The sequence below is a fragment of the Hemitrygon akajei genome, chromosome 16, assembly GCF_048418815.1.
Source record: "Hemitrygon akajei chromosome 16, sHemAka1.3, whole genome shotgun sequence".
In the NCBI taxonomy this organism is placed as follows: Eukaryota; Metazoa; Chordata; class Chondrichthyes; order Myliobatiformes; family Dasyatidae; genus Hemitrygon; species Hemitrygon akajei.
The window spans coordinates 91037706-91055439 of NC_133139.1; the positions used below are offsets into that span (position 1 = coordinate 91037706).

The following is a 17734-nucleotide window of genomic DNA, read 5'->3' on the forward strand; positions in this document are numbered from 1 at the left end:
CTTCAGGACTCCAAAATCTGGCATGAATAACACACAACAGCTATTTACTGCACTAGGTACAGTAAGAGAAAACAAAAAGGGAACCCTACCAGAAACTTACCCAGAGCCAACGCCTATTTTGAGACGAAGCCTCATTTGAGCCAAAGCCTGACATTCCTACTCTCACCACTGGCCTACGCCCAACAATCGCCTCCCCACTTGTCCGTTCTGTACTTCTAAACAAGTGTATAAGACACCTCATGGCTGTGGCCTGCTCCTGCCACTGATTGGGCCACACCTCCCACCATGCAACCAATAGCAAGCCCCAGAGACCATGATCTAGAGCCCATCAGAAACTGCTGTCCATCCCAACACTTCGACACTCTCACTAAGAAGGGAGAGAGAGAGATGTCACTCCTGCCACAGTAAGAGAGAGACCAATGGCTCACTGTGTCAATGTTACAGTCTACAGTGTCACTTCTTCGAGTTCCCCTGACTCAAAGCCCAATACTCCCACTTGTCACCAAGAAAGAAAGAAAGATTGCATGAGAACTAGGGCCTCCAATGGCTGTGCACACTGCCAGCTGTCTCGATGTTTCAATGTCCTGCAGTACTACAGTCAGAAACATCGGCGAGGAATCACCTCGCTACAGGAAGGATGCGCAAACTATGGAAAGGGTGCAGAGGGTCCCAAGTACTCATTAATATTGGACTTACAAATCAAACTTGTGCTTTCCACAGTGATTATTCCAGAATACAGCCATTTTCTCCCTGGCATTCATAAATGACAGACTTCCCTGGTATTCCGTATTCCTGGAGATTCCTAAGAATAATAATTTTTGGATAAAACCATATAATCATTACTTTCCAATGAAGCTTGAATTTGAGTGGCACCAGACACTGTAACTCAGTGACACCCCGACTAGTAGCAGTCCGCTGATCTCAGTCACTCTCTACCATCGTGTTCCAGGAGAGTACTCCATGTTGCAAGCACAGGTCAGGTCAGAAGGAAGGGTACTGGGAAAGGGGAGGAGATGGGCCACAAGGTCAGTGTGTTCATAGGGTCACAGAATATGTAACTGTGGAAGCTATTGAACCCATTCTGTTCTAGGAGGTACGCAGCTTAATCGCACACCACCATCCTGCAGATCACTCCTCTTCATCTACACATCCAGACACTGTTTAAAAATTTACGGCCTCTACCTCTCTTTCAGTCCCTTTCCAAGCCCAAAGCTTCCCTCTAATTTTTCTTCAGCTTCCTTCTAATTTTCCTACTGAACTTGGGAGTTCTGTGAGCAATTTTGAGCTGCTTATCTAAGAGAGGGGTCCACAGGAGGTTCAGGAGAACGATCCAGGGAGCGGAAACGTTAAAACATGCTGAGCACTTGACGGCTGAAGGCCCATACTCGCTGAAATGTAGAAGAATGAAGGGGATCTCTGTGAACTCTATCGAATATTGAAAGGCGTGGATAGGATGATGCGGAGAGGCTGTTTCCTATAGTGGGGAAGTCCAAGGCCAGAGGACACTGCCTCAGGATGGAGAACAGAGATATGGAGGGATTTCTTTACCCAGAGGGTGGCGAATCTGGTCGTGTTTATTGCCTCAGTCAGCTGTGGAGGCCAAATCATTGCATATATTTAAAGCATAGGTTGCTTGATTAGAAAGGGACCAAAGGTTACAGGGAGAAGGCCGGGAATGGGGTTGAAAGGGATTATAAATCTACCGTCTTTGAAATCTAGAGCAGACTCGACGGGCTGATCTAATTCTGCTCCAGTGTTTTATGGTCTAAGTATTGGGAAGAGAAGTAAGTCCATCCGATTCATTTTAATTCATATGTTCATTAACCTGAATTAAATCTCCTTTATGTCCCCCTTTTGTTCAGTAGAAAACAAGCCTAATCTATCCGATCCTCCGTCATAACCAGAATTGTCGTTTTGCCAACACCAATCATCCATGATGGAGTGGTAGAGCAAACTCAGTGGGGTGAACAGCCTCATTTTGCTCTTATGTCTTGTATCTTACCTTCATAAGCACCCATTGTCAAAGCTTGTTTTCCCTTTCAGAAGCTGACTGGAACTGAAGTACAGCTTTCACACCCTGTTCATGCTGTGCCTCTCACTGTGGTAATTTGTTGGTGTTAATCTAGTAATCTTGGATAACTCAATCTGTCCATAATGTTGAGGTCCCCTGATAGAGTCACTCATAAGATCTTGCACTATATCCTCCACAAAGCTCAAAGCTGATCGTTAATCATTATTGGTGTTCTCTTTCAGGTTATTAACACGCTATCGTTCTTGTCCTACACCCCTGTGGCACAAAGCAGAGGCATCTGGTAAGTGGTACTCTACTGAGTCGTGATTTTAAAGCAGTTACTTAGGTTGGGCGGAGAACAATGAGAATCAGTAGATTCATTTCTGGGACAGTTGTTTTGTAGTATGAGAACAAAACTATGCTTTTTGCAGTTTAGAAAGACCAAGACAATTCTCATTGAAATATAGTTGGTTGGTAAAATTCCATCTTCCCCTGAACATACTGGTGCAGTTCTACAGTGCCATCATAGAGAGCATCTTCACATCTGCCATTACTGTCTGGCTTGGTGCAGTCTCCTCTTGCCAGATGTAAAAACTTCAGCTCAACAGAAAAAAAAATCACTATCTGTAGTCTGCCATCACTTCAGGACCTGTATGTGCCCAGGACAATGAAATGGGCAGGGCAAAACTGCCTTTTCTGAAAACTCCCTTTCGGAAAGTGCTAAAGGTCTATTAAAATTAAATCTTCACGCCTTCTTTAAAGTTTCTTCGCCCAGGCAGTTAATCTGATCAACTATTCTAGTTCTCCACCCCACATCCCCTCTATCGATTCCTCCCATCACTACACTGCACTGTGATCACCTTAAACCACTTTTTATAATAAATGCATTATAAATACATGCTAGTATTTATGTATTCATTCATTTTTTATTTCATGGCCATACTTCAACTCTAACTTTATATAATTCTTTATAACTGGAAGATGTTGTTTTTTGTTGTGTGTAGTGCCCCAAACGACACGCCAGAGCAAATTCCTCATACGTGTACCTGGTAAATGCAAATGGCCAATAAAATGAGAATGATGGCTGTTGTGGACTAAATGAGACAAAGATCCTCTCACCCTGTTGTATGTTTAAATCTAAGTTTTTATTTTACACATATTTATCACTTTTAAAGTGCACTGCCCGGGGTGGTGGCTGGGGCTGAAACATCAGGGGCATTTAAGAGACTCTTAGATAGGCACATGAATGAAAGAACAATGGAGGGTTATGGGCTGTGTAGGAGAGAATGGTTAGGTTTATGGTGGAATCATCATAACATTGTGGGCTGAAAGGCCTGTACTGTGTTGTACTGTTCCATGTTCTGTGTAATAGTTAGATTATGTTCTGCTTCCATTGTCTGGGAAATGTTTTTCTATATTAACAAACTCAAAATGCTAGAGGAACTCGACAGGTTAGGCAGCATCTACAGAGAGGAATAAAGGGTCACCATTTTGGGCCAAGGCCCTTTACTCTATATCACCATTTGCGACTGTATGGCTTTTTGAAACACTCCGCCATCTTCAAAGCACTTGGGGAGGTAATGGCTATTGTACACTGTATCTTGGAAAGGGACAGCTAGGGAAATCAAGGTGAAGTTAATGTGCATGGGAGAAATACAGGGAAGTAGTGGAGAATCTCTTATACTCCAGCTGGAGGGAACCTGGATTTAGGAACTGGAAGATACCAGCAACAGAGAACAAATAGTTCACTTTGCCTCAGTCGAGGAGGATTCACACAGGACTGTATCACAAAAGATTTACAGGAGGTTAACTAAATCTGTCTTTTCCCAGCTCTTTCCCGACTGAGGACAGCTTGCCCGATGATGAGATCTACAGTGGGCTCTCTGACGTTATTGAGTAAGTTGCTGTTTATTTATCTGCACCCTCCACACTAAAGGTCACCCAGATCTCTGCAGCCCTTCACTGCATGGAGACAGATTCAGCCGTCACCTCCTGATCAAATACTCCAGCTCAGGCGTTCACCTTGAATCTCTCACTGGCCTTTCCTGTCTCCTTAATCTCCTCCAGCCCTACAATTTACTAGTGGCAATTTTCAAGGTCCAATTAACCTAGCCACCCAAACATTTTTCGAATGTGGAAGGAAACCCATATGATCACAAAATGATGAGGGATGTAGACAGGGTAAATGCATGCAAGCTTTTCGCACTTAAATTGGGTGAGACTAGAACTAGAGGTCATGGGTTATGGGTGAAAAGTGAAATGTTTAAGGGAAACATGAGGTGGAGCTTCTTCACGTAGAGTGTGGAACAAGTGGAAGTGTTGGATGCGGGTTCAATTTCAGCATTTAAAAGAAGGCTGGATTCGTATATGGATGGGAAGAGTACAGAGGGCTGTAGTTTAGGAGCAATTTGATAGGAGGAGGTTAACTGATAGCCTGGCATGGACTAGATGGGCTGATGGGCCTGGTTCTGTGCTGTAGTGCCTCGGGACCCCAACACAGCGAGAACATGCAAAGTCCACACAGGCAGCTCCAGAGGTCACTGGAGTTGGGGAGCTGTGGCTTTACCGAGTGTAATTGTAATTGGTTTCCGATTGTCACATGTACTGAGGTCCGATGAAAAACTGCATTGCATGCCATTCAATGCATCAGTAGATCACAATGAAAGCAATAACAGAATGCAGAAAATAGTGAACATTATTACTAATTCCAAGTTAACAATTTCAATTTAAAAGAGTAAAATGATTATAAAAGTGATAAACTAATAGATAGTAGATAATAATTTACAATGAGCCACCAGAGTTGTAACCTCTTCAATCTCCATGGATTCCGTTAGGATTTCTGGGTTTTTGATCTTTATTATTACTGCTTAAGTTCCTTAAGCTCCCCCCTTCCCTCTCTCTCCTCTTCACCAAAGTCCAATGTGTAATTGTTCCCCAAAGAGATCAGTAATATCTCTTGTTGAATATTGAAGCCTCCCTCTGCATCCCCACCATCAAAATGGGATCATGAACATGAGGAAGTCTGCAGACGCAGGAAATCCAGAACAACTCTTACAAAAAGCTGCAGGAACTCAGCAGCTCAGGCAGCGTCTATGGAAAATGAATAAACTGTCAACGTTTCAGGCTCAGACCCGTCTTCAGGACTGAGAAGGAAGAGGGAAGATGCCAGAATAAAATAAGGTTGGGGAGTGGAAGGAGGATAGCTAGAAGATGATAGAGGAGGCCAGGTGGGTAGGAAAGCTCAAGGGTTGGTGAAGAAGGATCTGATAGGAGAGGAGAGCAGCCCAGAGTGGAAATGGAAGGAGAAGGGAACCCAGAGGAGGTGACAGGCAGGTGAGAAGACATAATAGGGCAGAATGGGCAATAAAGGAAGAGGGAAGTGGAAGGGGCGAAATGGGATCATTGATCCTATGGGAAAAGGAATTTCTTTTAAAAACATTAATGATTTTAACTGAATTTGAACACTTTTTAAATGTCACTGCGTATCAAAAGCCAGATGGAAAGTCTGGGAGCAAGATCTCGGAGTAACTCACCCAAGGTCCTCTTCTTCCTCCTTGGGTGCAAAAGGTCAAATTGTTCTCAAATTTAGATTTTAGATCTATAGACCTACAGCACATAACAGACTCTTCCAGCCAGTGAGCCTGAGCCGTTCAATTACACCCATGTGTCCAATTAACTTACTAACACCTTTGGAATGTGGGAGGAAACCAGAATACCTGGAGGAAATCCACACAGTCACAGTGAGAACGTACAAACTCTTTTAAAGCAGCATTTATGCTAGCTGCCGTGCTACCATACCACCATTTTGTTCATGAAGAGTCCCTGCTATGTGTCATTTCACTACATCACGAGTTTCTCTAGCCTGTTATGACTCTTCCTTTTGTACATCCACAGTGATACAGGAGAGGAAGATGATGACCTTTATGATTGCGTGGAGGATGAAGATGATGAAGGTGGTGAAATCTATGAAGACCTGATGAGGACTGAGGTGATGATGGCACCGGTATGTACCACCAACGTTGAAATTTCTAAGTCTGTTTCCTCTCCAAATGCATCTAAAGCACTGTTCCTCTTACAAGAGGCTGGATCGAGACTATTGTGTAGGAAAATCAAGCATGGTAGCCATCATGAATACCAGCTTGTCTAAGATTGAGAAATTCATCTCCCAAGAGGAAGAAACTGGATAGAGATCGGAAACAGGATCTCTTGACGCCTTTTGCAGCCAGGTGCCATTTTCAGACAAGACATTCATTGACAGATTGTCAATGATAATGCGAGACAGTTCAGCTGAAGGATATTGAATCAAAATGTTGACAGCATTTCCCTCTATAGATGCTGACTGGAGTGAAGGCAGATTAGAGGTAACACAAATAGAGGTGCATAAGATGAAAAGAAGCATTGGATGGAAATGGCTAGTAGAAGAGGGCGTAATTTTAAGGTGATTGGAGGAAAGTATAGGGGCAACCTGGTGTTAGAGATAGGTCTTTTGCACAGAGAGTGGTGGGTGCGTGAACTGCATGTCAGATACATTAAGAATATCTAAGGGCAGAGGTTCCTAACCTGGGGTCCACAGACACCTCGGTTAATGGTAGGGATCTATGGCATAAGAATGGTTGGGAACCCATGTCTAAGAGACTGTTAGGTGGTAGTTGATGAAAGAGAAATGGAGGGCTACGTGGAATGGCAATGCTAGATTAATCTTGGACTAAGTTAAAATGTCGGCACAACATTGGGAACTGAAGGGCCTGTACTGTGGTGTACTGTTCAATATTCTATATTCTATGTTTTATGTTCTAGGACTCACTGACTTTCTCCTGCAGTTACTGTGTTGTTCTATATACCAGAATGTCAAGTCTCTTGTGCCTTTCCATGAGGCATTGTGTGGTTTTCTTTTTTTTTCTGAAGATGAGGAGATTGAAGGGTGATTTAATATGCATGGGTATAAGTGGGTAGATAGGATAGATGGTTATTGGCACATTAGCCTTCATAAGTTTGAGTACAGGAGATGGGATATTATGTTTAAGTTCTATAAAATGTTGGTGAGGCCTAATTTGGAGTATTGTGTGCAGTTTTGGTCACCTACCTACAGGAAAGATGTAAATAAAGTTGAAAATGTACAGGGAAAATTTACAAGGATGTTGTTGGGTCTGGAGGACCTGAGTTATAAGGAAAGATTGAATTGGTTAGGACTTTATTCCTTAGAACATAGAAGATTGAGAGGAGATTTGATAGAAATGAAAATTATGAGGGTATAGATAGGATTAGAATGTCTAAAGGGCCTGTTTCTCTGATGTACTTTTCTAACTATGGCAGAAGCCTTTCTATGTGAGGCTTAGAGGGAATGTGAGGAGAGAATTTGATCCACTCGTGTGCAGTTAGACTGGCGAATGAAAATGGAGAGTAGGGATATGGATCATGCTCCACCAGATGGAGCAGTGTCTCTGGGAGGAATGGTATTGTCACTATTCAGGTGATAAATAACTATCATCCTCAAGCTTGTACTCCTTCCCATTTCCAACCTTCTGTTCTGGCTTCTTCCCCATTCCTCACAATCCCGATGAAGGGTCTCGGCCTGAAATATTGTCTGTTTATTCCTCTCCGAAGACACTGCCTGAGCTGTTGAGTTCCTCCAGCATCTTATGTGCGTTGCTCTGGGTTTCCAGCAGAATCTCTTGCGTTGATTATTGTTTTCTGCAATGTTTGCAAATCCCAGCTATACAGTACGTGTGGGTTTGCGTCATTAGTTCTTGCGACCAGGGACAAGAGTATGAAATGATCTGTGACCCTTAACTGGAACTTGTGTTTCAACCTCAGAGACAGACAGAACTTGACAAACGGGCCTGTTGCCTTCAGGAGATCAAACAGACAGAGGAGAAATACACGCAAACGTTAGAATCCATTCACCAGGTAGGATGATGACTAGCTCCGTAAGTATATGTTACTCTGTACTAACCTCTTTGAAAGATAACTAGTTGCACTAGTATTGTCTCAACAGGTCAGGCAGCATCTATGGAAAAGAACAAGCAGTTGACGTTTCAGGTCCTGATGAAGGGTCTCGGCCCGAAACGTCGACTGTTCACTCTTTCCCTGTTTGCTGACCTGCTGAGCTCCTCCAGCATTGTGTGTGCTGCCTTGGATTTACAGTCTCTTCAGGTTTTCTTGTCTTTGCATCAGCATTGTCTTTTGGTTGTAGGTTCAACCTTCAGGAGGACAAAATCAAACTCCAAAGCTGGGAAAGTTAAATCTGAGTATTTAGTTAACTCTTGAATTTAAAATAAATTAATCTATTATTGTCACGCTTGCTGAAATGCAAGTAAAGTACATTGTTTTGCACGCCATCCTTACAGATTGCTTCCATTATAGCATCCGTCAGGATGATCACACATTAATCTAATGGATTGTGTAATTGTTTCTTCTGGCCCGCGCTGCTCAGTGTCACAAGAATTTCCATCTTTCTTTTTCAGCATTTTTACAAACCACTGCAACGATTCCTTGAACCCCGAGATCTAGAGGATATATTTCTCAACACTGAGGTAAGCCCTTCCCTGTCTGAGAGTCTCTGACTCCTAATCTGATCTTTATTTTAAACTATATATTTAAAATATACACTCAGTTGTCTCTTTATTACATACCTTCTGTACTTAATAAAGTGGCCACTGAGTGTATGTTTGTGGTCTTCAGCTGCTGTATCCCATCCACTGCGAGGTTCGATCTGTTGTGCATTCAGAGATATTCTTCTGCACAGCACTGTTGTATCGCGTGATTATTTGAGCTATTGTCACCTTCTTGTCAGCTTGAACCAGTCTGGCCATTCTCCTCCTACCTCTCTCATTAAAAAGGCATTTTGCCCACAGAATTGTGTGGCACGTGGTCAAATGGTTAAGGTGTTGGACTAGTGATCTGAAGGTCATGAGTTCGAGCCCCAGCCAAGGCAGCATGTTCTGTTCTTGAACAAGGCATTTAACCACACACTGCTCCAGTCCACCCAGCTGAAAATGAGTACCGGCAAAATGCTGAGGGTTAACCTCACGATAGACTAGCGTGCTATCTGGGGGGGGGGGGGGGGGGGTCTCGTTCGCTCAGTCGCTTCACGCCACAGAAACCGGCATAAACATCGGCCTGTTGAGCCTATAAGGCTTGGGACAGACTTCAACTTTTTAATTAACCGCAGAATTGCCACACACTTGATATATGTGTATATATATATATTTTGGTTTTTTGCACCATTCTAAGTTTAGAGACTGCTGTGTGTGAAAATCCCAGGAGATTAGTGGTTTCTGAGATACTCAAACCAACCCGTCCAGTATCAACAATCATTCCACCGTCAGAGTCACTCAGATCACATTTCTTCCCCATTTTGAAGTTTGGTCTGAATAACAACTGAACCTCTTGATCATGTCAACATGTTTTTATGCATTGAGTTGCTGCCATATTAACGAGCCGGTGTAGAGGTGTCCCTAATAAAGTGGCCGTTGAGTGTACATATTCATGACTAAGAAAATGAAAAGGCGGCACGCTTCCAAACACGGGATTCTGTCCTTTCTTTCCCTCCCTCCCTTCCCTCAAGATACATGACAAAGCCTGTCGCTTTGACAGAGCTGCCCTAATATGTGGCTTGGTGTAGACATTTTTGGAGCACCATACAAAGTTGTTTGGTAGGCCAAAGTCACAGGTGTTGTATAAAGGAAAGTTGCTGTAAAGCTTTGCTTGATGCTGACTAGATACATCAATGTTCCCTATGCTTTGTAATGAATGAATAAAAAATAATGAATTATAGGAACGGGTACTCTAAATATCATAATCATTAAGATTTGGGAGTGAAATTACTTGCTACCTCTTGGGGCAACAGAAAATGGGACTGCATTTTATACTACAGCAGCAGACTGGATGTAATTTGAATGAGGCGTCTAGTTCATACCAGGCACTGAGCCCAAATTCACACCGTTCTTAGTAATCTGTTTGTGGATTGAGAATATCATCATAGGTACAGCTCTCACCATCATTCTGTGACATCTACAAGCAGTGGTCCCTCAGGAAGGTTATGTCCATCATTAAGCTCTCCCACCATCCGGTCATGATTTTTCTCAATGCTGCCATTAGGCAGAAGGTACAGGAGCCTCAAGTTCAACAACAAATTCTGCCCCACTGCCAACCTGAAATGCCCATATTCTACCTCGGACCTCAGACTCCATTTCCCTCAACTTGCAAAAATGTTATGTTTATTTTTGTTTAGATTTTCAAGTTATGTGTAATTTACATTAATTAAAGTTTGTATCATTTATGTTAAGCATGTATGTAATGTACTGTGCGGCTGGAGCAATTGGAATTAACATTATACCCTAAATATGTATGCGTATGACATTAATTTTAAACTTGAAAACTTGCTTTTGTTGTCCATTTCTAGTTACTCCTGACCTGGGAGGCAATGGCTAACAAACATCAGCCGTACTAGTAACATTCCCAACTCTCGAGCAACTTAGCTCCCTCAAGCTGATCAACCCCACCACCCATATACAGTAATTATATGTGTGTATATATATATATATATATATATACACACACATATATACACACACACATGCATATAAATAGCTAGGGTGTGTCAAACTTTTGCACAGTCCTGCAGTAATTTTATGTATTGCACTGTACTGCTGCCACAAAAAAAAAACAAATTTAATAACATATGTGAGTGATAACAAATCTGATTCTGATATGGGTCTCTATTGTGGCCAGAGAGTGACAAGGGGAATCATGGTTGGGAAATGGGAAAAGGAGAGGGGAGGGAGCGGTAAGCACCAGAGAGACATTCTGTAATGATCAATAAACCAATTCTTTGGAATCAAATGACCTTGGCTGGAGTCTCAGGGTTGAATGTGTCTGCACCCAAGCTACCCCCATCCTTCACCACACAGCTGTTCTACTTACCAAGAGAGTTCTTCTCTGTGACTCTGACCGCAAGATACTGATTACAGCCACCACCTTAAAAGAAAACACACATTCTGATGCATTTCGAATTATAGTTGGGGACTTCAATCATGCTTCTTTGAAGAAATGTCTGCTCAATTATCATCGACATAGAACCTGCAGCAGCAGGGCTCCCATCACAATAGACTACTGCTATACTACAATTAGGAATGCCTGCCGTTCCATGCTTAGACCACACTTTCGGAAGTCTGATCACTTGGCTGTTCACCTTGTACCTGCATACAGGCAGAGGCTAAGGGACAAGGCCCTAGAGTTAAGGACAACAAAGAGGTGGTCATGGGAGGAAGTGGAGTAACTATGGAATTGCTTTGAGTCAGTAGACTGGGCCATGTTCAAGGACTCATCAGAGGATCTAAATGAATAATCATGGTTGTCACAGACTTTATTAAATCTGTCATGGATGAGAGTGTCCCCACAAAATCATTCAAAGTTCACCACAACCAAAAGCCCTAGATGAATCTTGAGGTCCATGATCTGCTGAAGGCCAGGTCAGTGGCATTCAGGTCTGATGACCCAGTAAGATACAAGAGGTCATGGTACTGTCTCCAGAAAGTAATCTCATGTGCAAAGTGGCAATACGGGACCAACCTTGAGTCATTGGGGATGCTCAACAACTGTGGCAAACCGTTACCTCTTACAAAGTGAAACCAAGCAACATAGGTGACAACAAGGCTTTGCACCCAGATGAGCTCAGTGCCTTCTATGCTTACTTTCATTGCAAAACATAGAGGAACCTTTATGAACTCCCAGAACCCCTGAAAACTCTGTGATTTCAGTCTCTGAGGCCAATGTGAGAGCATCGTTCAGGAGGTTGAACCCAAGGAGAGCATCTGAATCAGATGGGGTACCTGTTTGAGTTATAAAGACTTATGCTGATCGACTGACTGGAGTGTTCACTGATTTTGTTAATCTCTCATTTCATAAGTTTGAGGTGTCTACCTGCTTCAAGCAGACTTCAACTGTACTGGTGCCTAAGAAGAACATAGTAACCTGCCTCAATAACTATCGTACAGAAACACCCACATCCACTGTGATGAAGTTTTTCTGAGGTTGGTTGGTGAAACATATCAACTCATTCCTAAGAGGTGACTTGAGTCCACTCCAATCTGCCTACCAGTACAACAGGTCCAGAGCAGATGCCATTTTACTGGCTTCTCACTCAGCCTGGAACAGCTGGACAGGAAAGATGTATACATCAGGATGCTCATTATTGACTGCAGCTCACCATTCAGGACTATCATCCCATCAAAACTACTCAATAACCTTCAAGGCCTTAGCCTCAATACCTCCTTAGATCCTCAATTTCTTCTCCACATCTCCCCCACTGTCTCCACGAGGCTGAGTGTTTAGCCCCCGCTCTACTTGCTTTATACTTTTGACTGTGCTGCTAAGCCCACCACCACTGAGCAAATCCACACAGAGCTTTGCCTTAGGAAAGCAGCACCCATCGAGGATGCCCACATGCCCAGGCCATGCTGCTGCCATCGGGTAGAAGATACAGGAGCCTCATGTCCCACATCACCAGGTTCAGGAACAGTTATTACCCCTCAGCTATTAGTCTCTTGAACCAAAGGGGATAACTTCACTTAACTTCACTCCCTTCATCACTGAACTGATCCTGCAACCTATGGGCTCTCTTTCAAGGACTCTTCATCTCATGTTCTCAATATTTATTACTTTTTTCTCTTGTGTACTTGCACAGTTTGTTGTCCTTTGCAAATTGGTTATTAGTCCGTCCTGCTAGGTGTGGCTTTTCATTGATTCTATTGTGTTTCTTGGATTTACTGAGTGAGCCCACAAGAATAAATCTCATTGTTGTATATGGTGACATATATGTAGTTGTTAATACATTTCTTTTGAACATTGAACTAGCTCATCCCCTTCAATTCTCCAGAACAAAACTGCACTAAGGCTAATTAACCAATTAATCAACGTGGATTTGGGATGTGGGAGGAAACCAGAGCACCTGGAGGATGCCCACAGGGTCATGGGGAGGATCTGTAAACTCCATACGATGGTAGTCCAGATTTTTGGAGCTGAGAGACAACAGTGCAGCCAACTGTTATCACAGCGTCACCCAGCTTGAGTTCATACCCATGTCACTGGATCAGTGGCCTGTTCCTACTTGCAGAAGTGACTTCCATTGTGTACTCAGGTAGCCATTATCGTGCTCATTGATTGACACCTCATTCCACTTGGGAGGAGATTGGGCAGTACGGTATCATAGCGGTTAGCACAACACCATTACAGTGCCAGTGACACAGGTTCAATTCCTGCTTCAGTCCTAAAGTGTCTTGTACGTTCACCCTGTGACTGTGTGGATTTCCTCCTGGTGCTCTGGCTTCCTCCCACAGTCCACAGGCACACGGGTTAGTTGGTTAATTGGTCACATGGATGCAACTGGCGGCTCAGAAAGGCCTACTACCCTGCTGTATCTCTGAAGTAAAACAAAGTTACTATATTGTCTAGATGCCCATCACCACTGACTCTGAACTAAAAGCAGTTAACAGCCAAGCTGTCTAGAGAGTCTACAGTCATGTGTAGGGTGGGTGAGGAGGCAGAGAACCAATAATATAAATGGTAAACAGACATCCTACAGTTCTTTGATGCTGTGGTGTCCGCCGAGCTTGGCAATTAGCTTGCAGCCATTTCATCACCAGTTGAGGTGACCTCCTCAGTGTGCAGTTGATGGTGTTTCTCTCTGGGAAGATTCGTGTTTATATCAGCCCCCGTTCCCTTGCCTCGGTCCTGACTGGCTGTCCCTTCAGATGGCCTTTGAATTCTATTGGCTTGCATTTCTTTGGCTCTTACGGGTTAGTAGTTTATGTCTATTTCGATATGTTTGTTTACGGAGTTATTAGAAGAGAATTCAAAGGTCAGCTGAGGGGGTAGCCAATCAGGACCGAGGCAAGGGAACGGGGGCTTCTATAAAGGTGAGCACTCCCAGAGAGAGGTACCAACAACTGCTTGCTGAGGATGTCACCTCAACTGGTGATGAAACACTTGCAAACTAACTGCCAAGCTCAGCGAACATCAAATGTCTCAACCTGCGCTGCCAATATTCACCACCATCCTTACATTCTTAATCATAATGGAGGAGACAGGCGGGGCTGTTTATCCGAGTTTGCACTACCTTGTACTTTTTCTGTATATTGATACTGTGTCAGATTGCTAAGGTACCTGGAGCAGGAAACATATGCAGTGAATCATCCTGTAATTTTACATCTGTCTTGACTCTACAGAAATTGTTGAATGTGCACAAGTCTTTATCAGAAGAAATCCAAACCTCTATCAGCTTAAATGATGCCCAAAACCTCTACGAAATCTTCAATAACTACAAGAAAAGGTGAGTGAGCACGTGACAGACCAGTAATGCTGAAGTGAATCTGGTCCTTTCCACATGTGAGGGTTTGAGGAGATGCGAACATTTCAATGAGGGCTTCATTTGTTCACTGTTGCCTTTGAAGTTTACACTAGTGGCCATTTTATTTGATGCCTTCTGTGTCTCACAAAGAGGCCACGGAGCACATGTTCATGGCCTTCTGCCACTGTAGCCGATCCGCTTCAAGGCTCAATGTGTTGTGCATTTAGAGATGTTCTTCTACACACCACTGTTGTAACATGTGGTTATTTGAGTTACTGTCACCTTCCTGTCAGTTTGACCATTCTTCTCTGACCTCTCTCATGAACAAGATTTTTTCACCCACAGAACATTCTCCTCTGACCTCCCTCATTAACAAGGTGTTTTCACCCACAGAACTGCTGCTTTCTGATGTTTTCTCATTTTTGCATCATTCTCTGTAAACTCTAGGGACTGTTGTGCATGAAAATCCCAAGAAATCAGCAGTTTCTGAGCGAATCAAGCCACCAACAATCATTCCACTGCAATAGATACTTGAATCACATTTCTTCCCCATTCTGATGTTTGGTCTGAACAACAACTGAACCTCTTGATCATGTCTGCATGCTTTTATGCATTAAGTTGCTGCCACCTTATTAGCTAATTAGATATTTGCAGTAATGAACAGGCGTGCAGGAGTAACTAATAAACTAGTCACTGAACATAAGTACCTTTTTTTTTGTCCTGAGTTACCATCCTTTAACCTTTCCCTCCTCACCTCCCGCATCCCACTGATCCTAGCCAGGACTCCAGCAAAGTACCACAGCACATTTGCAGTACGTGGCACGTTCAACGTGCTTTACTGGTCTTGAGGTGGAAAATCGAGGTTTCAGAGCCACATTTCTGGATTTAAAATAATGGCCCAGAAATTGTAGTTTGTATCAAATATGGAAATCTGTTTTTCCCATTATAGGAAGATGGTTATGGGATTCGGGGAGGACCTGATACAAGTAAACACAAAATGCATTTTTGAAATCCAGGAAGGAGAGATGCCATTCTGCTAGTTGGAGGAAGAACATGGAACTTCTCAACAGGGCTCCTTACAGCCAGTACGAAATAACAGCATGCTTCTGACTGGGATTGGCTTGTTATTGTTATAGGCACCAAGACACAGAGACCAACTTTTGTTCTACACGTCACCCAGACAGATCATGCCATATGTCATTACAGCATCACTATTGTTGCATTTTGTGGGAATATTATGTGCCTACATTGTCTGCAATGTTTCCGACACTGGTGAAACTTGGAAAGTACAATACATCACTGGCTGTAACGTGCTTCAGAATGTTCTAAGGCTAAGCAAGCAGACACAAAACCTGAAAATCCTTGAGATACTCAGCAGGTCAGGTAGCATCCATGGAGAGAGAAACAGAGATAATGTTTCAGGTCAATGATCATTCAGACATCTTAAACTCCATTTAATACTGATAGCGTGAAATATTTCTCTTTCTGCAGATGTTGCCCGACCTACTGAGCATTTCCAGCATTTCATTTTAACCATCCATGTTTGCATCCTCTCACAATGTACAAAAGCTACAGTGACTGTCAGGACAGCAGGAAAGGCCAGTCTACCATCACTGCAGGATTTGTATGTGTCCAGGACAAAGAAAAGGACAGGAAATATCATTGTGGACACCCAGCAAACTGCCTTTTCCAGAAGCTCTCTTCTGAAAAGCACTCTAGGGATACTGAAACAAAAATTTAAAAGTTTACTCCCCCAGGTAGTTAGTGTAATCAGCATTCAAGTTTGACACCCCACACTCCTGTCTCAGTCACTGCACTAAACTGCAGAAACTTTAAATCACCATTTATACACTGTTTGGATGGTAAATATATGTTGGCATTCCTTTATCTATATTTTATTCCACATCCATAGTTTAACCTCTAACTTTATTTTATATATGGCACTTTAGCTAGAGTGCCTAAGACTTTTGCACAGTACTAAGTCATTTTATGTATTGCACTGTCCTGCTGCCACCAAAAAAACAAATGTCATGACATACGTGCGGGATGATAAACCTGATTCTGATCTGGGTCTCTATTGTGGACTGAGAGTGGGAAGGGGGCAGGGAGAGGGGAATCATGGTGTGTCTGTACCTGTGACGTGTGTGAGAGATGATAAACCTGATTCTGATCTGGGTCTCTATTGTGGACTGAGAGTGGGAAGGGGGCAGGGAGAGGGGAATCATGGTTGGGAAATGGGGAAGGGAGAGGAGAGGAAGCAGGAAGCAGTAGAGAAATATTCTGTAGTGATCAATAAACCAATTGTTTGGAATTAAATGACCTTGGCTGGTGTCTCAGGGCTGGGTGTGTCTGTACCCGAGCTACCCCCTGCCACTAGCACCCCTACTCTTCCACCTGTCCCTCAACACTCCACCCTCGCCATTCCCAGCATCCTTTACTCCTGCCGTATTTACAAACTTACTTTCCATTTCACGTTGACAAATACAGTACTGTGCAAAAGTCTCCGGCTCCCTCGCTATATTCACATGCCTCGGACAGTACTGTTTTTTTATTCTTTATAATTTTTAAATGGTGTTTAATTATTGCATGTCGTGCCAGCACACCAGAACAAATTCCTAATATTTGTAACCAGCAAAACCCTGGTCTGTACACTTCAGCAACACAATGACCACTTTGCACTCAAATGGACTTGTTTATGTTCTAACGGTGTCCTTTCATGTATAATTGTGCTTTTGAATACTGCTTTCTGATGCTATGTACCCGTTATGCTGCAGCAGGTATGGGAAATAACACTGATAACTGACATGACTGTTTGGCCAGTGGATGTTTGCATTCTTTTGGGTTTCTGCGCAATGGTTAGCACAACACTTTACAGTGCAGGTGACCCGGGTTCAATTCCCGCCACTGGCTGTGAGGAGTTTGCACGTTCTCCCCCTGACTGCGTGAGTGTTCTCCAGTTTCCTCCCACAGTCCAAAGACGTGCTGGTTAGTAGGTTAATTGGTCTTTGTAAATCGTCCTGTGTTTAGGCTAGGATTAAATCGGGGATTGCTGGGCAGCCCAGTTTGAAGGGTTGGAAGGCCCTTTTCTGTGCTGTAGCTCAATAAATAAATAAAGTGAATTTGTGAAAACAATAAGACTCATTAAAGGAGCAACCCACACAAAATGCTGGAGGAACTCAGCAGGTCAGGCAGCGTCTATGGAGGAGAATAAACAGACATTTCAAGCTGAGACTCTGCATCCATTCCCCCCTGTAGATGCTGCTCGAGTTGCTGAGCCCCCCCAACATTTTGTGTGTGTGTGGCTACCCTGTGAGCAAGCAAATCTCAAGGTTGCATGATTTATGCATTCTTTGATGATAAATGTACTTGAATCT

At 43.2% G+C, this 17734-nt stretch overlaps 1 protein-coding gene across 2 annotated transcripts in view; it reads left to right on the forward strand.

Annotated features, from left to right (window-relative positions):
• Positions 1-17734, forward strand: part of LOC140740293 (proto-oncogene vav-like) — a 199750-nt gene that overhangs the window by 131410 nt on the left and 50606 nt on the right. For both annotated transcript variants that reach the window (XM_073069438.1, XM_073069439.1), the window contains exons 3-8: positions 2254-2312; positions 3842-3907; positions 5906-6014; positions 7826-7918; positions 8476-8544; positions 14239-14342. In XM_073069438.1, coding sequence (XP_072925539.1) covers positions 2254-2312; positions 3842-3907; positions 5906-6014; positions 7826-7918; positions 8476-8544; positions 14239-14342 — 500 coding nt within the window. The remainder of the gene's footprint in view (positions 1-2253; positions 2313-3841; positions 3908-5905; positions 6015-7825; positions 7919-8475; positions 8545-14238; positions 14343-17734) is intronic.